The sequence below is a fragment of the Solanum tuberosum genome, unplaced genomic scaffold (genome assembly GCF_000226075.1).
Source record: "Solanum tuberosum cultivar DM 1-3 516 R44 unplaced genomic scaffold, SolTub_3.0 scf00073, whole genome shotgun sequence".
Lineage (NCBI taxonomy): Eukaryota > Viridiplantae > Streptophyta > Magnoliopsida > Solanales > Solanaceae > Solanum > Solanum tuberosum.
In genome coordinates, this window is record NW_006239002.1 from 1,022,810 (window position 1) to 1,045,823 (window position 23,014).

A 23,014-nucleotide genomic window follows, 5' to 3' on the forward strand; every position below is an offset into this window, starting at 1 on the left:
GACTTATCTTTTTATATTCTGTATAGTAATAAATATTATCTTAAAAATATTTGTAGACAAATATTATAAAAAGTAAAGATAAAGGGGGTAAGAGATTGTAGCGTAATTGCGGTGAAACAGGACGAAGATGAATTGTATAAGTTGTATTATCACAAAAGAATAATATTAAAACACTTAAAATGTAATATGTGTGAGTTTTTTTTATTTAATCCTTGCCTAGTAGCTCCAACCTTTTTGGCTCCTTTGATAATTTAAACTTACAATATTAAAGATTGAAAGTGAAAAAATATTTATTATCGGAGCAACTCATCTCGTCCGTATGTATGAGCTAATGTTGTCGAGACATGGAAAAAATAGAAGGAAAATGTTAAAAAGTGGGGACTGTGGGGGGTCTATACAAGGTCTTGAGTCAGTCAAAAGCGGCAGTGGCTGCTCCTCCTAGGACTCTGCTCAGTTTCAATTGTTTCTAATTTTTTCCTAAAATAAGCTAAGGCAATTTACCACTCTTCAATCATATCTGCATCTGTTCTATATTGGTATTGAGGTTCTGCCATGACATTGTACGGACAAGCCATCTTTCTGGGTTTCTTGATCTTTCTTGAAATGCACCTTTTATCAACAACAACTGCTGCTTCAGGTATTACATCTTTTGTGCCTTCAATTACATCTTGTTTTGGGAGCTTCCCATTTTGTTGTTCAACAGTTTTGAGTTATATTCTATCTTGAGTTTGAGGTAAAGGAGAAAAAGATGACATTTTTAAAATTGTAATTTGGGCTTATTTATGAGTGTTTGATGATAGAAGTTATAGTGAGCTTGAAAAGCTGAAGCTGCTTTTATTTTCTTGAAAATCTTATGGGTGTTTGTCTTGTACTTGGTTTTGATGTGTTTGGGGTTCATGAGAATTTAAGAGGGAAGTGGAAGAAGAAAGGTATTTATGGAAATGTGATTAATGTGCCTGCGTGACTATAAAGACCTGCCAATTTTCAGTGACAATGTGCTTTTTGTTTTGTTGGAATTTGGAAATGTGTATGAAAGCTTGCCAATGTCAGTGGTGAAGCTCATACTAATCCAATTTATGTTTGCTTGTAAGTTTCATAACATTCAAATTCAATACGACAGCTATTCATAGTTCAGTTTTAATATTGCTATAAGCATTACTTCATTTAACGATGGTGTTACTGCACGATGTATTGATGTTTCTTTTGGAGTTTCCGCTATACAATAACAGTGTAAATAATTTATATTTATCAGTGCAATTGATGGAAAGTACAATCAAACTTGTCCTGTCTGAAGTCTAATGGTCCAAGTTTTCATCTGTAGTCTAGGTGTACAAGATCAATGTCCGTACAATTCGCTGTTAATTCTTAAAATTGGAGATATTCAGGTTGATACCCCTCCCCAAACACCCACACGTAAATAGCTTTGAGCTCTTGCTTTCCACAAAACTGAGCTTATACAAAATACAGGTACTTTTAACATGTTGCATCTAAGTAGTTCTTCAAAGTCTTTTTATCTGTATATTACTGCTAATATCATTGCTGTTGTAATCTATAAGTTGGTTGCTTCCCTTTTATATTTTTCTCGGTGTGTGTGGTGTGGTGGGGTTCATTTAGGGAGTGTATTGTAAAAGGAAGTAGAACTGGTGTAGTGCAGAAACATTTCTCAATGAATTGAGATCTGAACAATGACTATCTATATTTTCTTCTACACATGCAGTGTGCCCCTTAGACATGACTGGATCCAACTATACTCTGACTGCCTCAATCTGCTCCAACAAAGAAGAAAGAGGAAAGTGTTGCCGCTACATTAATGCCTTGGTTGCAATTTCTGTTGCTCGATATGCAAATGCAACAAGCAACCTGGGGGTTAATGCTGACACATCACAGATTTGCCTAGACAAAATAGCAGAAATTTTCCAATTCCATGGAGTCAACAGAAACGCAACAGTGTTGTGTGGGTTTGGAACAAAAATTCCTGTCAACTATGATTGCCAAGGTCGAACAACTGTAACTCAGATGATTCAATCTCCACAATTTTCAAGTGTTACTAAAACCTGCCAAGTCCCTCTCTCGGGGGAAAGTGAATGCAGAAAATGCCTCAATGCTGGCATCTTGTATCTCCGCAATCTAGTTGGTACAGCTAATAATATGACATTTAGTACTTGTAGAGATGCAACTTTTGCTGCTCTTGCAAGCCAAGTTGACAATGCATCAGCTATTGATCTTGCTCGCTGTTTCTTTGGGGTTATAGGCCTTATTATACCTCCAGGTACGTCTTAACAGGGTAGTGGTGGGATTCATTATCACGGAAGCTTAGATAGAACAGTTACAGGAATTGTACCGAATGCTTTATGCATTGGAATATTGTTACCAACATTGAATCCTTTTCTTGAAATTCTGATGAGTTGCTTTCAGTTTTCCATATTCTTTATAAGGTATTCCATTCAGGTCTAAGTGTGAGCTACATAAAATTGCACAACCATTCTGTGCCGAGCCTATTCTATAACTATCAAAATATAGGATAAAGAACAAAAGAAAGAAAAAGGAGAAAGCAGAAAAAGAAACCTACTTCTATTTGTTTTCTTTGTTCTGTCATAAGCCCTGAAGTAATTTCTTCTCTACACAACTGTATTCCAGTGTCTTTTATACCTTAATCATTAACTTGCCCGGAATTAGTCATAAAATCCTTAAATCTTCTATTCCTAGACTCGAACATTTTCAGCTTCTTTCCAGCAACATCCTCCATTGTGTCATATTAGCCTCACCTTACACTCGGAGCAAACTGCTGTTATGACCCTCATTTTGCAACTTTTTCTGGTCCCGTGTCTTTCTCTGGTATGTTTACTAATGGTAATTTCTTAGGCAGGGAGTTGGTGTTTGTTTTTGTACTTCTGCACATAAAAAATATTTCCATGGATCATTTTAGTGATGTAATGCACTTTCAGCCATATGAAAAGTTCTGACTTCCATTGTACGTCTAACCACTTTCAGGACCATCTCCATCACAACTTTCACCAGAGGTCTCTCCAAACCCTCCTGTTGCTGCAAGTCCCGCTCAACTTTCCTTGAATACACCTGTGAAGGAAAATCACCATCCTTACCATCTTACATTAGTACCAGTTATTGGCATAGTAGTTACAGTCATGGCTGTCCTGATGCTGTTTATCTTAATTGTTCTGATTTGGAGGAAAAGCAAAGAGTTGGAAGATTCTGATGCAACTGATAAGATATCTTCCAAATCCTTCACACATCCACCAAAAAGATTCCAGGAAGGTAATTTATGGTTCTTTTAGACTATTTGTGTACTAATCGAAGACGACATTGCAAGATCTGTTCATTTATTCTCTAGGGTTCTTATCCTGTTTACTTATTATTATGCAAAATGCACACAGGTACAGCTTCTATATTTACGAAATACAGCTATAAGGGGACAAAGAAAGCAACCAACAACTTCAGCACAACTATTGGACAGGGAGGATTTGGCACAGTATACAAAGCTGAATTTAAGGATGGTTCCGTGGTAGCAGTGAAAAGAATGAACAGAGTTTCTGAGCAGGCTGAGGATGAGTTTTGCAGAGAAATAGAACTGCTTGCTCGACTGCATCATCGTCATCTTGTTGCTCTAAGGGGCTTTTGCACTGAAAGGCATGAGAGGTTTGGGAATCATACTTGCAAATTTCTCTGTTCATTTTTTCTACCTCGTCTCTTTGTCCAGCTTTCAATGTAAGGTGACCTATTAGCTAGTTCACGTATTAATATCTTCTTTTCGATACTGAACATTTATCATGGAGCAGGTTTCTCATGTATGAGTATATGCCAGGTGGAAGCTTAAAGGATCAGCTTCACAGTATGCTCTTAATCTTCGAGTCTTATTTGCTGATTTTAATTTTAACAAAAAATTAGCCTTTAACATCAGTAACTGGTCTGTTATTTGTTGTTGGCAAATACATAGTGCATCTTTGACTACTGTTCCATCTTAAAGTAGTTGTTGATTTGCTTGATTGTTCCTCTAAATATATGTGAAGATCCAGGTACAACTCCCCTCAGCTGGCGTACTAGAATTCAAATAGCTATTGATGTTGCAAACGCTCTGGTACAATTTTTTATTTTACTCTGTCCAATTGTTATAATTTTATAAGCTGCTTAACATTCAGTGCGCTTATTTCTTGTTACCTCCATGTAGGAATATCTTCATTTCTATTGTGATCCTCCACTGTGCCATAGGGACATCAAATCAAGCAATATATTATTGGATGAAAACTTAGTTGCAAAGGTAACTTACATTAATTCAAGAGTGAACCTAGTTTCTTTTTACTACAAGGACGAACGTCAAATCTTTCTTTTGTTCTTGCCTACTGAATTGGTAAAAAATTAACTCTAAAATATTCCCTACTGCTTTATAAGATCTGTTGGCAGAGCAGATTATTCTTTTAACTCTTGTAATATGATAGGTTGCAGATTTTGGCCTTGCACATGCTTCAAAGGATGGTTCTATTTGCTTTGAACCAGTAAACACAGAGATCAAGGGAACTCCAGGTTGGGGAAAAGTCTACTTATTTGAGTAAAATTCAAGCATCATTCATTACCTTGATGATGTAGAGGGAACTTTGCTTTGTTATTTAGGTTATATGGATCCCGAGTATGTCATCACCCAAGAGCTTACGGAGAAAAGTGATGTATATAGTTATGGAGTAGTATTACTGGAATTAATCACAGGGAGACGGGCAATTCAAGATAACAAAAATTTGATAGAGTGGGCCGAAATGTTCATGACATCAGAATCTAAGATAACTGAGCTTGTCGATCCTAACATTGGAGATTCTTATGACTTTGATCAACTTCAGACCCTTTTAGCAATTGTTAGATGGTGTACTCAGAAAGAAGGACGGGCTCGTCCTTCAATCAAGCAGGTCCTTAGGCTTTTGTATGAGTGTGCAGACCCAATGCACAGTGGCTTTGTTGAATCCATGGACGATGAAGACTACGATGAGATTGAAGGAAAGGGAAGAACAAGTAGGTCTAGGCTGCACAAAGGTGAGGGAATATTTCACAGTGGTGATGGAAGATGTCTAGCTTCGTCGTCAAGTACATCGAGGTCCTATTGTAGCAGGAGCTTTCTAATTGAAACCAGCCCTCCCCAGTCTCCACTCTAATGTACCAGTTATTTGAGACCATTGCTTTGACTGTGAACTTTTTTTTTTTTTTTATATCTGAGGAATTCCCGTGGGCCAGCTGATGCATGGTTCAAACTCGGTGGGTAATGGACCCACCCCTCCACCCTTTTGACTGTTAACTATCTCTTGAGCAGATTTTAACTGTAAAGCCATTACATATCAGAGTTTAAAGGTTACTGACTTCACCATCCTGACATTGATAAGTAGCGTGCACACGATCCAGAGGCTGTATTCCATAGGTCCATGAAGTTTGCTTCATTTCCACCAAACAACTTTTTCCTTGCAAAGAAGCCTGTGGCTATAAGAGTTGTATTCTTTTTCCTCCATGAATTTTTTTTGGAGAGGTAGTAACTAACAACTTTAGTTTTCCCGTTCTCTTTGGTTTGGTTTGTTGTGTTTAACATTCTTTAGTACTTTCCAGGGCTGTTATTTCTTGTAAGTTATTGGATTGTGAATTTGACTTGTGCTCTCTTTACCTGTATGTTTCCAACATTAGAAGAACTTGCTGCTTTTGCGTCTAATCTGGAAATAAAAGAAAGCTTTTATCAACAGCTGTGACATTTAATGGACATTTACATTGGAGATGATATGGATTGGATACATTTTGTCAATCTTGCTGCATATCACATTCTCAAGATGAACTTTGATTTCTTCTTTTGTTTCCTTTCCTGCATCTTTCTCAGATACTTGTTGCCAATTTTGATTCATTCGTTCATGTCTTTCCTGCATCTTTTTTTCTATTCATAAGTTGGCTTCATACTAATAGCTTTTAGCTGGTGTGTACTGAGTACTGACATCAGTTATGAACAAAAACTCTTTCACTCTACAAGATATATGTTATGCTGTTGCACATAAAGAGTATCATTGTCACTCCACGGTCAACAAGAAGAAAATTGAAGTTCAAAATTTAAACTAAAATTACCTTATAATTCCAACAGGTATTAAAGTTTTAAACAGAAAAAAAATATCAAGATGCAGCAAACAAAGAAGCCATAAGTATCATACAGTCAAACATGGTATAGAAAAAAGTTTCTCATGCCTTGCCTGAACAAGGAAGGGTGTTGCATACTTAATACATAATAAACTTGCCATGGGAGGAGGGAAGAAGAAAGTCAAGAAACCAATTTAATTAATATTCAAGAAATACAGACCATATGACAATTTGCTGACAAATGAACATCTGCAAGAGATGTACAGCAATCCTTCCAGTCAATTATACAGCATAATCTGCCTTACAGAACAAATGTTCCACGCAGAAGCAAACAAATAGCTCCAAGCTTAACATTAACAAACAGCAACAGAAGCTGTTGGACAATATCCCTTGAAAAAACAGAACCTTTGGGAATTCAGAACCCTCTTCTGTGATGCTTCTGCATGTGGTAAAAGCATCTGTTACATGGAGCAAGTGCTCCTACCCCTCATCTAGCTTAATTATCCAAAGTATGTGATTAAACTATTGCCACCATTTTCTGCAGGGAATGAAACAATCCAAAGGATGAAAACAGTTGGAGTTTCATGACAAACTTTACACCTCAAGGAGCAACATCAAAGCGCATGTTTATATGACTCAAGTCCTTGACCGATTGTTCAAGTTACTGTATATGACATGATCATATGTACCCTACGACCATATGCTATTGCTGCTGAGACCCAACTAAGTCTTTTCATAGCCATGCTTGTTGTGCATATCTCCACCAACTTAGATGTTCACACGCCAGATTCAATCCTTTATGGCTGCCCAACTTGCACTTAAAGTTCATTTCGGATAACAGTAAAATAAGGCTACCAATCACCTGGGACCATATCCTTTATCTCTTATTATCCAATCAGAAGTTTATTATCTTTGCCATCAGACTTCTGCAGGAGCGCTTCAAATTGGTACACAAACCATAAACAAATTGAAAGAAGTGACAAAAATGATTCGACTATTGCAAGACTGTACTGCCATAATTGACACCATTGTGGGAGCTTTTGCAAGGAGACAGGGCCTTCTCTAACTTCAACATCCCTCCAATGCGACAAGGCTTAAGCTGTGCCATGACAGATAAGATGACATTGTTAGATGCTAACTAAGAAAGCAGCACTAAAAAGTAACGCAAAGAAAATCTCACATTAGTATTAGGATACGCAACCCGGATGTACCTAAGAAAGAAGCACTAAAAATGACACTAAGAATTTCACATTAGTAATAAGTTACGCCAGGACGTATAAATTTGACATGCAGCTGTAATTCAGACACACGGCCAGAACTGAGAAGTAACGGAAAGAAAATCTCACATTAGTATTAGGATACGCAACCCGGATGTAACTAAGAAAGAAGCACTAAAACTGACACTAAGAATTTCACATTAGTAATAAGTTATGCCGGGACGTATAAATTTGGCATGCAGCTGTAATTCAGACACACGGCCAGCACTAAAAAGTAATGCAAAGAAAACCTCACATTAGTATTAGGATACGCAACCAGGATGTACCTAAGAAAGAAGCACTAAAAATGACACTAAGAATTTCACATTAGTAATAAGTTATGCCGGGACATATAAATTTGGTATGCTGCTGTAATTCAGACACACGGCCAGCACTAAAAAGTGATGCAAAGAAAACCTCACATTAGTATTAGGATACGCAACCAGGATGTACCTAAGAAAGAAGCACTAAAAATGACACTAAGAATTTCACATTAGTAATAAGTTATGCCGGGACATATAAATTTGGTATGCTGCTGTAATTCAGACACACAGCCAGCATGCAATGCTTCCTGTCATGGAAGCTTGCTTCTCTCCTTAACAGGTGAATACATCCACAATTGTCCTTTCATGGTGCTCAGCAACTAAATGTAACAAACAAAAATGGAAATATGGATTAATATGCCTCGAAAATGTTGCAAATTGATTTGGTATCTCCATTTTGAACTCTCAACATATGGCAAATACCTGAGAGGAGCAGCTTAATGCAACTAGCTAGACCCCCATATTAGCAAAAAAAGAATAACTTCAGTAAGTGTCGGCATATAGACTGATAAGTTACTTAAAATATTACCAAAAACTCTTTGGAGCAAACTAGATACGGTTCTAGTTTATTTTCCCCTGGCTAAGCTTAAGAGCCTTGACAAAAGGGTAGACTTTCACTACTCCCACCAAATTGACTCAATCAAACTGGTAAGATATCCTTCTCTTCTGTCTAAAAAATATAACAACAAAAATAATATATTTAAGAAAAGCTCTTGAAGTAAAATGAGGACAGAAGCCCAGTCATAGTTAAGTTGAAGCCAACTCAGTTTACCCAAAGGTTTCAAAACCGGACAGCCAGATTGCTTACCTTTGATAATAGTCTCTTTGCAGCAAAGAGTTATGAAAAACCATGAGATGAGCTATAGAGTGTTTTCCCAAAGCAAATACACTTACAGAAAACTTTGACTAATTCCATAGACTTGGGAAAATATGGGGAAGAGATAGGCATCTCACTGAATTTAGAAGCAGAATTCAGATCCAAGTTATATACGGCAAAAAAATAAGAATCCATAAAAAAGTGCATCTTGCCCATTATTGATATGTACCATGATGAGTATTCTGCACAAACTAGCTTGAATAATTTACACCTTCTAGCATGTATTTAGATGAAAGCAACAGGAAAAATATACACAGAGATTCCCTGTTGTTCTGATGTTACATAGGAACTTCTGACATTATAGAACAAACTAAGTCATGATGAAGAAGAAATGACAAACATGACTTCAGCTTTTCTTTGTCATACTGAAGAGAAAACAAAAACAAAAAAATGACAAGGACAAAGTAGCAACAACAAATACCTCAGCATAAGTCCCGAGGAAGTTAAGATAGTAAATAGTCAATAAATAAACGATAAACACTTCTAGGCACCAACAGCAGCCAGAAACTTCCTCTTACTAACGGGCTCCTCTTGCACAATCACTACATCTTTCACCTTCGCTAGTAGCTGCTCAAGTTCAACCACTCCAAAGATCTTGTAGTCTAATTGCCTCTTGTACCTTTGTTGATATATTGCGTCAAAACAACCAAGAAAAATCCGGCAAGAGTAGCTAACAAGTATCTCTTGAAGTTCATACTTGAAATTTTCAAGGCTTTTTTCAACCATATTAGATTTCTCACAGCTCCCCCCATGCTCTTTTATGGGTCCTCTTTCATCATCAGAGAACTCATCTGAAGATCCAACCCCAGTCACAATATCGGCATTTCCCTCTTGTGTTCCTTTTCCTTTGTTATCTCTTTTTAATATAGTTATGGGGGGAGCACTTGGTACAGCACATGAATTACGGAGGTAGACAAACTTCTTTTGGCCTTTCCCCCCGACTGAAATTGCATCACTCATCTTCTTGAGAAGATTCACGAGCTTAGCTGCACCATATTCTGAAACATAAAGAGGCCTCCCATAAATTTTCTGGTATTCTGCAGGAACACGTGTAAGAGGCAAGCAGCCGCCAGATAATTCAAGCAACTTCACCAGCTGCCCCTTCAAACCATTTATATCCCCAGGCTGCACCCATGTCAAGTCACTCTGGTCATGTGAAGATGGACCTCCAGCTGAAACTTCATTTAAACCAGAAGGAAGACTATGAGTTCTCATACCCGTAGGATAACATGGCATGGAAATTGCAGTGGTATTATATTCAGCCAGAGAATGTGATATCATTGAGAATTCCCTTGCATTATAGTAGCTCTGTGAGAGGCCCCTATACAGTATTGCTTCATCTTCATGCTGACCATCTGAGTTGTCATTAATCTGGCAACACCCCATTAGAATCCCAGTAATGTCTGAGACACCACCACGACAAGGCATTAAGGCCTTCGCAGGAGGCACAAAGCCTTCGCCTCGAACGACACTTGGCCAGTCCCATACAAACCTCCCTGCATTACATAGAGCAGACGAAACACCAACCCCTGAAGGAATAACAAGGATCACAGTGTATCCACGTTGACCAAGAATGTGAAGTGCAGGAGCAAAATCAACATCTCCTGATATTAGCATAATGGACGAGGGTGGAGGATTGTCAAGAGCAAAAAGAAACATGTCAACCAAGATGGCCTTGTCAGCTGCATCCTTTCTGCCATTGGGGACATCTACAAGTTTAACACCAGTTCTCTGGCATCCCTCCCTTAATCGTCTTGGGAAAGCATTAAAATCTCCATAGGCAGAAAACAGTGTAACTGCTCCTTTGATCACAGGATGGACCCGCAGAGTCATTCTGATGTTGCCAGCCACATCCTCAGGCCGTACATCACTTGGAACAGGACAGTTCTCAATGTCCCAAAGAATTGCCACTGGTCCCTGTGAAGAATTTGGGCTTTGCAGGGAAAAAGTTGCTAGTGCTTTCGCATTTGTGTTTGCCATCAGCTTCCCACTTTGCTCTGAGGACTCTGATGACAATCCAAAAGATGAAGTAGGAGGAAGTTCCATCAGTGTTTCAGCTAACGATTGTGTAGTCCCAGGTTACCTGTATATGGCCAACAAAATGAGCGACTAACAACAAACTAGACGAATCACTAGATACAAAATTCCATCTAAATAGAGGTATTTCCAAACACTTGCATTAATACTGAAGCAGACTCATGAATAATCAATTCACAAGCAGTCACCATAATTTACTCGGGACGAAAAACAATAACGTTTTTCAGCAATATAAAAGCTAGAAAATATTAACAATGGACTCTTTAGTTCTCAGTATAACTATTTAAGCATATTTTGTAATGGATTATGGGACTTCGAACCCACATCAAGGGGAAAAAAAAGACCCATCTTGAATTCTCAAAACATCAAATACTAAGTAAAAGCCGGCTAAAAAGCTGAAGAATTTCCAGAGTAAAATAGAAAAACTTCCTGTAGCACAAACTGATCTGATCAAAACACAAAAATAAATAAATAGAAATTCCAACAATAAACTAAACCCCAATCCCAAACTAGTTCCGATCAACTATATGAATCTCATGTATCCATTCGTCTCTAATTCAAGTAAATCCCATAAATTCCAACAATTCGGACAATTAAAAACAGTATTTTCCTAAATTTAACTGGAAGCCTTTGGATTAACTCATGGGTAATGAAAATAACGTTAACATCTTATTCAGGAAATCAAAAAAGTTTTTCTTACAAAAAAATTGTGCAAACAACAGCAACATACGCAGTGAGATCCCACCAAGTGATGTGGAATTCAAATAAGGAAACCCTACATAGAATTAGCAAATACGTATACGAGAGGGGAGAAAGTACCTGAAGACGAAATAATCGATGAGCTGCAAAGTAGAGGTGCTGATTCTTCTTCAGAACGAAACTCCCAAAGACTGTTTTTGAGTCTTCTTCACTACACTTGTTAATTCTTCATTCGCTTCTAGGAACTAGAGACACCGGAATTGCAATTTGGGCCGCTGCTATACTGCGCGGTTTATATTAGTAAAAACCGACATTCAATAAATATATAAATATATTTTTTAACTCGACGTCAAATTCTCTCTAATTATAATATACATAGTTTTAGTTGTATAAGTTTAAGTATTTATTTATGTATCTTTAAAGATGGTGAATATAAATAGCAGTTGAATCTAAATTAAATGACGTGTATATGTGTTATGCTTTAAAATATGACTCTACTAGACGAGTTCAATCATTCTTCAAACTATAAAGTAAAGACTACTTTATCATAAACCCTAATTCATACCATAAAAAGGGATGCACTTGAGATCTCAAAAGTATTAACAAAGTGATCAAAAATCTCAAATGTTTGTTCTCTAATATCCTAATAAATCTTGAATATTAACAAAAAATCAAAACATCAAATATTATTTATCTCAAACCTATTCTGCAATCAAATATATTGTAGGAAACCCATCAAGTTATTATACTCATAAATATTGATCAATCATTATAATTTATTTGTGATTATGATCAATTTCTATTACTTTAAAATTCGTACTAAATACACCTATTCATAAAAAGATAATTTTAGTCTTTATAGGTATTGATATTGCTTAATCATAATTAATTACAATAACTTATATCATCACACAAATTTTATTGCTTAATCACAATGAATTGTGCTAATTAGGGATAAGCATTCAGCGAAGATAACCTCAGTTAAGTAACAAAATAAAGTTAGAGTATCTATTAGTTAATTATGGTTAAGAAATAAAACGCCTTAATTTAGTGCGCTCTTTTGAATGATACTAAAAATAATGGAAATTTTACAAAATTGTCAATTTTATCATATGTTAAACTTATCATCTCGTGTTGGCTTATTAGATACCATGTGTCAAAGTACTTGGAGCAAAATATTACTACTAATATTCATCTTAAGAAAGCTCAAGGCTAGTCACTAGTCACTAGTCACAGCAACAAAAACACGTCAAGGAAACAGGACATCTTTAGTTAACTAATACAGTCACTATTCACAAGTTCACCGACCCTATACAAATTTCATTGTGAAGAAAGAAGCCGGAAGTGCTTTCACGGAGAGCAGTCAATGTTGAGGAAAACGAGCCGATGATTCATAGAAAAGGAAAATGCAATTACAAGGCACCAGCGAGGAAGATAATTTTTAAATAGAAGTAGAGAGTTATCCAATTTGCGCATATGCTACCATGACGTTCTCATTATGAAGATAGAAGTCTTTCAATGGCAGACACATAGAACTCCTTGGGCATTGTTCCGATAACAGACTCAAATTTCTCCCCATTCTTGAACAGTAACACCACAGGGACAGCCTTGATATCATAGTTCTCAGCAACTTTCGGTTCACGATCTGCGTCCAGTACATAGCATTTTAGTCTCCCTGAATACTCACCTGCAATCTCATCAATTACCCGGTGAACCATCTGGCAGGGGCCACACCAAGTGGCATGAAATTCAACAAGAACAGGAGTATCACTGCTCAATATCAATTTATCCCATGACTTAGCAGTGACAGCTGCAGCTGTACATTGTAAGTTAGGAAGCAATTATTAGTATAAACTTTCAAAATAACTTGGATGAGAAAACCACCATAAATATGCTTCATATATGAATCCATTTCCTGCATACTAATGAACCAAAACACTAAAGCGCCAACCTAAGATACAAACACCAGTAGTTCAAATGAAAAGATTTCAAAATAAAATTTACGTAAATACATAGCACAGTATACAGACGCATTCTCAATCTAACATTTTCCTGTAGCCCTTTTATATATCAATCACTACTTCTCAATCCAAATTACTTGATTCCGCTCCTGTAGACATTTTATCATAAATTAGATTATTTTAAATACCCCTATAACATTAATTTATATGACTATTTACTTCTGGTAGAAGCCCTTTGAGAGCAAAATATGATCTCCTGAGCAAATGTAAGGTGGATTAAAAAGTAGTTGAATGCTTTAGATATTTAGCTGTTGTACAATAAACATTTTCTCACAATTACTGCACACTTCAAAGATTTCTCTTATTTCAGAGGATCTTCAAGCATCCACCTGGTATTATAACATATATCTAGGGGCTTGGATCATTAGATACCCACTATAACATGCTTTTAAAACTTGACAGAGGTGAAAATGGAAGTTTTAAGAAACAAAATGCTGACACAATTCACTTGAAGTAAATCAAATTATCCGATTAGATAAAGACGCGTGTGTGAGTGTGTTTGTATTATATCAGCTATTATATGTGAAATAAAATATTAATAACGGAGTAAGAAACTATAGATATTTGTAGAGGATTTTCATTATATTTGGGGAAGGGAGGAGGGCCAAGTGTTGTTGGTTTTGAAATTTCAAGAGTGTATCCACAGCTTAATCATTTTGTGTTTGAACTAATATACTCTTGGTCATATTCAAAGATATTAAAATTCACTTGACAAGCATATTCAAACACAATGCCTTATGTACTGGACATCCATATCTCTAGTAAGGTTGCAAAATGAGAGAACGGATGATATTTGAGCATTATTCCTGCTCCTTGTTATGATAATATTTTAGCAAATGCATAACATTTTTTTTTATAACCGAGAAATCTGTCTGTGACCCGCCGCCCTTTAGACCAATCACAGCCTTCTAAACTCGATGGATAATGGGCCCGACCCTCTACCCTTCTCCACTTAAATACCGGGCTTCGCTTTGCATGGTGTGGGGCCTGAACCTGCGACCTACGTCACAAATCCTCCACCTTTTGCCACTCAAGCAACTTCTTTATTACAGATAGCAGTATAACCTCAACGTACTAAATCTCTTTAATACTCCAGAGAGACAAAGTATTCTGCAACTGAGCACTTAGATTCCCAAGGCAGACCACTAAGAATAAGTCTAATGCAAAGAAACCTAAACAAGTAAACATATCCGAAAAAAGGGAAAAGAACACCACACAGAACAGAACTGATAATGTAAAAAAAAAAAAACGCAAGAGACCAACATATGCTCGACAGCCATCTTGTTTTTATTGCTAAAAGGTTATAATATTGATAATCCAGCAACCAGAAGGTGCTGCAGAAAATTTGCAGAGGAGTAATACTACTGACAAAGTAAAGAACAGAAAAAAAATCTTCCATGGCTTATGTGACATTTGCAGTGGCCATGCTACACCAAAAAACAGTATAGAGATATATCTGTACTTAATTTTCGACTGCCTAATACCCATACAAAAGAAATGGAGAAGTTTGAAATGAAAACAATTAGACTGATAAAGCACATCTCAAGGTGTTCCCGTTAAGGGGCTCATAAGCTCCAAATAAGATGCACCTAGACCTCAAACATTTGGTCTTTTTTTATGATTGTTCTCTGCTAGGAGTTTACTCAAACATAAAAGCATGGTAACAAGTCTCATTTGAAATCCGTTCAGGATAAAGAAAACACATTAGTTTTGGACCTTGCAGTGGTATACTGTTAGTGATACTCATATTTATTTCCACATGCAAAATAGCATTTGGTGATACTTTTTATATTGAGGATTTCAAATCAACTGAATTCGCACATGCAGCCTGAGATAATTTAGACAGTGATGCAAATATTTCAGCAAGAGGACATATGTTGCATTCCCCAAAAAGGTTCCCCATGCTTTCTACCTAATCCAACTAGCCTGCTAAGAGAACAGGTAACATTCAATTTGATATGCCAATCATTGTGAAAAAACTCTTGTGTAGCTGGAGTGGAATTACAAGAAGTAGATATGAGCTGCAAAGTAATACCACATGTAATGACATAGACAATATGGAGAAATAGGAACAGAAGAGCCTTAGATGATATGGAGCTCTTTTCTTCTTCTTTTTAAACTGCTGGAGCACATAAAGCATTCCAATTCATTGGTAGAAAGAAATAGTTCTGGTTAGCATCTTTTATATACTTCTTGTATGGTGGAGGTCAAAAAACTTTGCAACAAAATATTTTTATTTATTTACTATTTATTGATGAGCAAAGAAATCTTGACTCATTTACAAACAGAAAACCAGAAAAGAACTGTTGCCAACTAGACCAGGCCAAGACATATCTAGGCAATGGCAAGTGGTCAATATAAGTATTCCAGAAGTAACTCTCAAAATATTGGTATAACAAGTTTGGATGAGAATAAAGCAAATAAATAACCAGAACGAGTTAGATTTATCCGAACTGCATTTCTCATCCTCATACAAAATCACTAATAACTGTAGTCTCATTAGATACCTAAGATTTTAAGCATTCTTAGAACTTATAACACAGTGATGGTTTCATTACAAGGCTTGAAGATAGTAGAAAAGCTCATACAATCCCTGCTTATAAAGCTCCATCTATAATTTCGAAATAAAAGCAGGTTGGCTACTTCATTGGCACAACGCACCACTACCACAAGTTTTGGTGCATCACGGCCTCACCGAGGGAGAAATAATTATTCTCAGATCTATTACCAAGTAGAGATCCACGATAGGAAAGCCTACTGATTCCAGTTTACCGAATTTACTGTACGAATTAGAGTATTTCGCATCGTACACAGCTTAGACGACCACAAATAAAAGAAGGAAAACGGAGTCCAAACAAATGTAGAACTACTTTCAAATATTAACAATCATGATCCGAGAGATATTCCACTAATTTTTCTGATTCAGCCATTAATATTTAACCTGAGGACCTACTCTTAGACCAGATCGAAGCAATTTTATCATATATTTCAAATCGATGAGCACATTAATCACAACAATCAACTTCAAATCGGCGAATCAAAACTCAATTCCTTCATATTTTCACCAGCATAACCATAAAATACGCAATAAAAAGTACGTATCACAAAAAAAAAACATAAAATATGAGATATTACCTTGGGTATCGCGGAGACAGAAAACGCGCAGAGACGAAGGAGAAGAGGTTTTCCATGTTCCGAAGCCCTTATTGTTCTCAACTGAGAGACCGATTCGAACATTCTGGTGCTGCTTACACTTGTATGGCAAGTTACAGAACTCGCGGTATTGCAGAGACAAAGAGCGTGAGAGAGAAGACGGAGCGTTGGAGTAAGGAGTAGCACAGCTCGCACTCGCAGCCATTTGCAACAAAGGCAATGCAGAGAGATCTCTCCAAATATTTTTACTTACTAGCCAATCACATTCTATATATGAGTCTTTTTGGCAGGTGGAAATTTAAGGATAGTAATAATAATCTCCGAGATAAACTTTGGAATTAATTTTGTTCCTCATATTTCATTTAAGGTATTACCTAATTTCGGAATTATTTTATTCTATAATTTATACAAAAAGGATTAGAATAAAATAATTTTTCAATTCATGAGATATTCTTGCTTGACTATAAAAATAAAAATAAAATCCCTTTATTTAAAATTTTCAAAATTGAAATTGAAGTTATGTTTAAATAAAGTAATTACTCCCTTGTCCCATTTTATGTGACAATTTTCCTTTTTAGCCCATTAAAAAAAGAATGTCATTTTACTATAATTAAAAATAATTTAACTTTAAAGTTCTCCTTGTTATCCTAATGAAATTAATCTCAACTACATAAATATCAAAGATTGTTTTAAATGACAAGTTTAAAATGTCTTTTTATAAAAATATTATGTCAAATCAAAGAATATCACGTAAAATAATGAGATGGAAAATAATAAAATTATGGTGGCAATACGCTTATCTAAACTGGAGAATGAGTAGAGCACGGAAGTTTTTATTAGCTGTTTAAGTGCGGCAATTGGGCAAGTTAAGAGTGAAGTCAAGAAAAACGTGATTTTTGTTATGGAACGAGGATAATGACTGCCACTGGCCACTCACCAATCTGTCATTTTCTTTTTATGTTTGTGGGGTTATGGATAAGGATGGGTATTATGATATGACCACCAAACCTGGAATACAAACAATATCTTTTCTTATTTCCATTTTGGCAGTTTCCCTAGTATTGCCACCTTTCATTACCTAACCTCATCATTTTTCTTTTATTATTATATACGCAATAAAAAAAATGATCTCTTTGGCAAAGATAACCTTTTTTGAAATAAATAAAACAGTACCCAAAATTGAAAAAAGAAAATAATAGTACCAAACTACCAAAATTTGGAGACCACAAACGACGCCTTATCCATTAGGTCACGGGCGCTGTTGTATCACTTATTAATGTCAACCATGTTTTTCAGAAAATTTATGCAAGATAATCTCACGCTATTTGTTGATGTTATTTCCCCAAGTACAAGTTATATCCAATTCTGGCTACTGTCCTTCGCGTTAATGGATTTTAATATTATACTTGGAAATTAAATTCGTTTATGATCACTAAGGCGTGAATATTGAAGGGATTAAGCTTCTTTTCTCTCCATGTTTTGTAGGCACTTTAGTATCAAGTGTTTCTTTTCTCATTTTAATGCAGTCAGCAATTTAGAAGCAGCCACGGAACCACAGTTATTAGCTCCCAGAACCAATTACAATAATAAAGAAACATAACTTCATCGGACTATGACTGCGCGCTCAACCAAATCCAACTATTTCTTTTTGTAAATCATGAGTTTCTCGTCCTTGGCATGGAATCAATTTACCTTTGCTTTGACAACTTAGAACTTATTGTAACCTAGCTGATTATGCAGTTGGAGTTTCTGCTGTTGACTAAATCAACAACCCTTATGGCTCAGGCAGCAACATATTTCTTAAGCTTGAGATTGCAATGTTACATTCTGAACACACCATATTTTGTAGCTTCTGGTCCACGATTCAAGGTAGCAGAGATGCAAAGGCTCAATATTCTCCTCGTGTCTGCTGGATCAATTATGCCATCATCCCAAAGCCTAGATGTGGCATAATATGGGCTGCCCTCTCGGTCATACGCCTCTACAACTTCAGCCTTGAACTTTTCTTCCTCTTCTTTTGTCCACTGCAACACAATCATGCCAATTACTGGACACAATCAAAATGATTTATAGAACTATAGGCGTCAATGTCTTACCTGAATTCCCCTCTTTTTCTTGGTGGCTCTCTCTACTTGAGCAAGGACTCCAGAAGCCTTATAAATCCATGATTAAAATGAGAATTACAAGATTCCACGATAAGTAACAATAATTACTAGGCATAGCAACATATTCAGAATTTGGAAAGGGGCTAATGCTTTCACAGATAAGCATTGCTTTTCATTCACACTATTCAAGCAACACAAAGAATATACCAATCAAATGAATCTAGCAAAAATCATTTGGGTTCAAATAAGTAGAACTAGTAAAAGTAAAACAATGTCATCATGCATATAGATATTGAGTTAGTTGGAAGCAATGTGTCACAGAAGAGATACCTGAGGGCCTCCCATTACAGATATTCGAGCATTTGGCCAGAAGAACATGAAATTTGGACTATATGCACGTCCACACATTGCATAATTGCCAGCTCCAAAGCTTCCACCGATAACTACTGTGATCTTGGGAACCTGATTCCATATATTTGCAAGAAATGTTAATTTCTTCAGAATATTCCTCAACAATAAGACTGAAATCATTACTTTAAAAGAGGACAGCCTAAATGATCGAAGTAAAGTACGGATAAATTGAATCATAGAGTATGGATAGTTGCTATGAAGACTCAGAGTACCACAAAATGGTCTGATGATGCTTTGCCAGCTTGAGTTCAAAGGCCAAAATAAATCCAAATTTATGACATTTCTAAGTTGAAGCTTACCTTCGCACAAGAGACTGCCATTACCATTTTAGCTCCAGCTTTGGCAATACCACTTGCCTCAGATTTGGACCCAACCTACCAAATTAATGAACATCTTAATCTCATTTTCAAGACAGGTCTGTATCCAAATGAAAATCTCCAAATAAAACATAGCTAAGAAGCACATTCAGATTTCAGAAATCTAAACCCATTGTGAGATGCCAACCAGAAATACCCCTGAAATCACATAAACCACTTATTCCTCCCTATAGCATCTGACCACCCAACCAACTGAATGTGTTTCAAGATGCTGATAGATTTTAAGTCAGACTGTCTCTATTTTGGACTAATATCCTTTTTCTGCTTCTGTTCCTTTTGTTCTTTCATTAGGAAGTAATGGCTTTCAAATCACATGTGAAATATGGCTCAGATGTACATAGGCTATAAAAAGTGACAGGTCATGTAAAAGAAACAGATAATTTTGATGAATCCCTGTACAAATTTTGCTAAAGCCTTGCAAGATTCATCATGAAGTGTTTCATTATGTACCATAAATATCCATCTATGGGATATCAATAAGTAGTTATTTCACATGACTATACAACCACTTGTCATGAGGAACTAGAGCTGGTTGGGTTGAGTTTACTTGCTTTTCCCCCCTAGTTATAGTCAATAGCAATTGATTAAAGCAAGTTTGTATCAAACACTTATATCACAGGAGGAAAAAAAAAATGTTTACCATAAATCCAGTAATATTCTGAAGGAAGATCAGAGGAATGTTACGTTGAGTACACAATTCAATAAAGTGTGCCCCTTTCTGAGCAGATTCCATAAACAGTATCCCATTATTTCCAAGGATCCCTACTGGCTGTCCACAAATTCTTCCAAATCCAGTCACAAGTGTCTGTATGTATCAACGAGTGCGCTCAGAAAACAAATGAATGAATAACTGAAAACAAATGAGAGACAGCTGTGATTTGTTAAGGAATAAAAGGGCCTCACAGTGCCATACAGTTTCTTGAATTCATCAAATTCACTTCCATCGAGAATGCGAGCAATAATTGTTCGAACATCAAAGGGCTGTTTGAGGTCTGTTGGTGCAATGGTGCGAAGTTCTTTCACGTCATACAGAGGTTCTTTATAATCAGCTCTAGTTTGTCCAGATACTTCTGGACCACCAGCCATGTGCAGGTTCTTAACAATATCCCTTCCTATAGCAAGGGCATGCAGTTCATCTGCAACACAGGATATTACATGCCATCATTGTATCAGATAGCATCAAGATCGGCAGAAGACACCACGAGCATAAATCAAAAGTATGAATCAAGGAAATGGAAAAACAATCTGAAAGATTAACAGCGTGAGGGGATCTTACCATGGGCAAAGTAGTCAGAAACCCCTGATGTCTTACAATGCACAGTTGCACCTCCAAGGTCTTCTGCAGAAACTTCCTCACCAGTTGCTGCCTGATAAAAGTTTTCTGTCAGATAGACATTATGCTCACAGAATGCATTTAACTGAATTAGTAAAATCTCTAATGATTTATAAATCTTAATTATAGTATAAGATATCAATGTTTTACAGAGAAAAAGGAGGTTAACTACTAACCTTTACAAGAGGAGGTCCAGCCAAAAATATAGTACCATTCCCTTTGACCATGACACTCTCATCAGCCATTGCAGGAATGTAAGCTCCTCCAGCAGTACAAGAACCTAACACCAGTGCGATTTGAGGAATACCTTCAGAGGACATCACAGCTTGATTGTAAAATATTCTCCCAAAATTTTCTTTGTCAGGAAAAACCTCGGCTTGCTTTGGAAGGAAAGCACCACCACTATCAACAAGATATATACATGGTAGTTTGCATTGAGCAGCAATCTCTTGTGCCCTGAGATGTTTCTTGACAGTTATTGGAAAGTAACTTCCACCTTTGACTGTAGGATCATTTGCCACCAACATACAGAGTCTCTTATGTATTGTTCCAATTCCAATAACTATCCCACCAGAAGGTAATGACTCTTGGTACAATTCATGACCCGCAAGCTGGATTCTCCATAATTTTAGAGCAAGAAAAATACATATCAGGATACTTTTCTGAATAGAATTTAAACAAAAACAAGTATACTCAGCCCCAATCACAGAGATCAATAAACAGATGACAAATGGTATTTTTATGCTTGAAGTGCAGGCAGCATTCTCAAGTACCCAATTTATCAAAAAGGGGTCATAGTAGATATCTACTCCCAAATGTTTTGCATAAACTCAAGTATATTAGTTCCTCAAGACAGTGAGTAATTACCATGTGTATCTTATGAAATTCACGATTCAGTTCAAGAGAACTCGAGAATGAACAAGCTGGATCAAGTATGCTAGCTGAATGATGCTAATCACACAAACAGTAGTTTTACTATCTGGCTCCTTTCACCTTAGATCACGATAAAAACCCAGCAAGAAAACAAACAGCAAAACTGATTCACTGAATCCAACTTTAACCTAGAAGGGAAGGGAAAGCTCTGTGCCTTGTACTTCACTGTGAATATGAAAAGGTAGTTCGGTGTCATACCATCCTATATCACAGTATAAGTACTTAAGCAGGCTCCTATTTAGTTATGAATAAGATTACTGTTATCAGACTCATATCATTCACAATAACAATATATTAACTTGTCGAATTTGCAAGTCTTTTTGCTCATGTGAATCCTACCAATGAATGCAACTGACTTGTTAATGTATTTCACCAGCAGATATTTCGTTAGAAGATGAGCAACAGTACTTCTAACAAACAAAATTGTAATTGGTTGAAAGTGTAAGAGCTCAGGAAAACAAAAAATTAACCTGACAAAGCTCAAGGAATGAAGAGCCAGGGTCAATAAGGCGATCGATCCTCTCTCTAGGAAGAAGCTTATTCCTACTCCGATGCCTCTTCACAGCTTCTGGTCCTCCGCCTTCCATAACCTAACAACACAACACAAAACAAATTCACAATTGAAATAATCACATCTCAAAGTAAATAGAAACATCTAGCACTATTATATAACTGATAATGTAAAAGAGGAAAACATAAAAAGTAACCTTGAGAATGTGAGAATGAAGCTGTGAAACAAGTTCATCCATGACTTTTGAGTTTCGTGTATACGAATCGGAGTTCCGGTCGAGAGTGTCGTGTAGGATTCCGATGGAGCTATTTCGGGTCGAAATGAGAGTAGTTGGGTACATCCGCCATGGAATCAAGCATTGTGAAGCTAATCTCCTCGTTGTCCAAATTCGCAGCATTCTCTTTGATTGCCTTTTTTTTTTCTTTCCTTTTAGTTTGGAACTTTAGATTTGAAGTTTTTTTAAGTTGTATATAGGAGACTCCTTGGCACCTACAGACTACAGTGTAATGCATATCCGATCCTCCGTGGACGCGCCTCAGCAAGTAGATAAAACGTGCACGACTTTGGGGATAAATAAATTGAGAGAAAATTACACCTATACAAGAATTTTAAAAAAGAGACTTTATAATTGCGTTTTAAAAAAAAAAAACATAAATATTAGGATTTGGCTCAATAACATTAATCTCCCTCATTCCCCTTCCTTATTCTTATTCTAGGAACCATATCTCCGCTTCGCGCGGTAAATTAATCAATTTAGAAAATATTTCTAAAGTACAAATTTTGTCAAACAAATATGATAAAACTTTTCATGTCTATGCATAAAATATAGTTAAAATTATTCATGAAATCTTTCTTATATAATTTTGTTATTAA

At 36.4% G+C, this 23,014-nt stretch overlaps 4 protein-coding genes across 7 annotated transcripts; 1 reads left to right on the top strand and 3 right to left on the bottom strand.

The window, feature by feature from the left end:
• The first annotated feature begins 347 nt into the window (after positions 1–347).
• LOC102588451 (probable receptor-like protein kinase At1g49730) lies at positions 348–5,723 on the top strand. 2 transcript variants are annotated; one of them, XM_006346339.2, is made up of 9 exons: positions 348–637; positions 1,718–2,269; positions 2,992–3,273; positions 3,393–3,654; positions 3,795–3,847; positions 4,026–4,093; positions 4,184–4,273; positions 4,452–4,536; positions 4,624–5,723. In XM_006346339.2, the coding sequence occupies exons 1-9, from the start codon at positions 553–555 to the stop codon at positions 5,151–5,153; spliced, it is 2,007 nt and encodes a 668-aa protein (XP_006346401.1). In that variant the 5' UTR covers positions 348–552; the 3' UTR covers positions 5,154–5,723. The 2 variants fall into 2 exon arrangements, with proteins under 2 accessions (XP_006346401.1, XP_006346402.1); XM_006346340.2 differs by having other exon boundaries at positions 4,032–4,093.
• Positions 5,724–6,286: 563 nt separating this feature from the next.
• LOC102588996 (uncharacterized) lies at positions 6,287–11,582 on the bottom strand. 2 transcript variants are annotated; one of them, XR_367221.2, is made up of 3 exons: positions 11,418–11,582; positions 8,983–10,644; positions 6,287–7,204 (listed from the first exon to the last, which is right to left on the bottom strand). XR_367221.2 is itself a non-coding variant. In XM_006346341.2 (2 exons), exon 2 carries the CDS (start codon positions 10,605–10,607, stop codon positions 9,045–9,047), a length of 1,563 nt encoding a protein of 520 aa, XP_006346403.1. In that variant the 5' UTR covers positions 10,608–10,644; positions 11,418–11,582; the 3' UTR covers positions 8,686–9,044. The 2 variants fall into 2 exon arrangements, 1 of the variants encoding a protein (XP_006346403.1); XM_006346341.2 differs by lacking the exon at positions 6,287–7,204 and having other exon boundaries at positions 8,686–10,644.
• An 880-nt stretch (positions 11,583–12,462) lies between these two features.
• LOC102589431 (thioredoxin M3, chloroplastic-like) lies at positions 12,463–16,792 on the bottom strand. Of its 2 annotated transcripts, none has more exons than XM_006346343.2 (2): positions 16,454–16,792; positions 12,463–13,107 (listed from the first exon to the last, which is right to left on the bottom strand). In XM_006346343.2, exons 1-2 carry the CDS (start codon positions 16,674–16,676, stop codon positions 12,794–12,796), a joined length of 537 nt encoding a protein of 178 aa, XP_006346405.1. In that variant the 5' UTR covers positions 16,677–16,792; the 3' UTR covers positions 12,463–12,793. The 2 variants fall into 2 exon arrangements, with proteins under 2 accessions (XP_006346405.1, XP_006346404.1); XM_006346342.2 differs by having other exon boundaries at positions 12,463–13,113; positions 16,454–16,790.
• Positions 16,793–17,960: 1,168 nt separating this feature from the next.
• Positions 17,961–22,590, bottom strand: LOC102589983 (methylcrotonoyl-CoA carboxylase beta chain, mitochondrial). Its single transcript, XM_006346344.2, has 10 exons — positions 22,338–22,590; positions 22,101–22,220; positions 20,874–21,308; positions 20,641–20,731; positions 20,268–20,500; positions 20,005–20,169; positions 19,287–19,361; positions 18,907–19,038; positions 18,568–18,624; positions 17,961–18,495 (listed from the first exon to the last, which is right to left on the bottom strand). Exons 1-10 carry the CDS (start codon positions 22,536–22,538, stop codon positions 18,292–18,294), a joined length of 1,713 nt encoding a protein of 570 aa, XP_006346406.1. The 5' UTR covers positions 22,539–22,590; the 3' UTR covers positions 17,961–18,291.
• Positions 22,591–23,014: the final 424 nt, after the last annotated feature.

Bases quoted from the DNA above. Each gene is read 5' to 3' on its own strand.
- LOC102588451 (XM_006346339.2), top strand. From the start codon at position 553: ATGACATTGTACGGACAAGCCATCTTTCTGGGTTTCTTGATCTTTCTT. The intron at 638-1,717 runs GTATTACATCTT...CTACACATGCAG, and splicing joins AACAACAACTGCTGCTTCAG to TGTGCCCCTTAGACATGACT. The intron at 4,537-4,623 runs GTTGGGGAAAAG...TTTGTTATTTAG, and splicing joins AGAGATCAAGGGAACTCCAG to GTTATATGGATCCCGAGTAT.
- LOC102588996 (XM_006346341.2), bottom strand. From the start codon at position 10,607: ATGGAACTTCCTCCTACTTCATCTTTTGGATTGTCATCAGAGTCCTCA.
- LOC102589431 (XM_006346342.2), bottom strand. From the start codon at position 16,676: ATGGCTGCGAGTGCGAGCTGTGCTACTCCTTACTCCAACGCTCCGTCT. The intron at 13,114-16,453 runs GTAATATCTCAT...TACAATGTACAG, and splicing joins CTGTCTCCGCGATACCCAAG to CTGCAGCTGTCACTGCTAAG.
- LOC102589983 (XM_006346344.2), bottom strand. From the start codon at position 22,538: ATGCTGCGAATTTGGACAACGAGGAGATTAGCTTCACAATGCTTGATT. The intron at 19,362-20,004 runs GTAAACATTTTT...TTAATTTGGTAG, and splicing joins AGAATATTACTGGATTTATG to GTTGGGTCCAAATCTGAGGC. The intron at 18,496-18,567 runs GTAAGACATTGA...ATTGTGTTGCAG, and splicing joins AGAAAAAGAGGGGAATTCAG to TGGACAAAAGAAGAGGAAGA.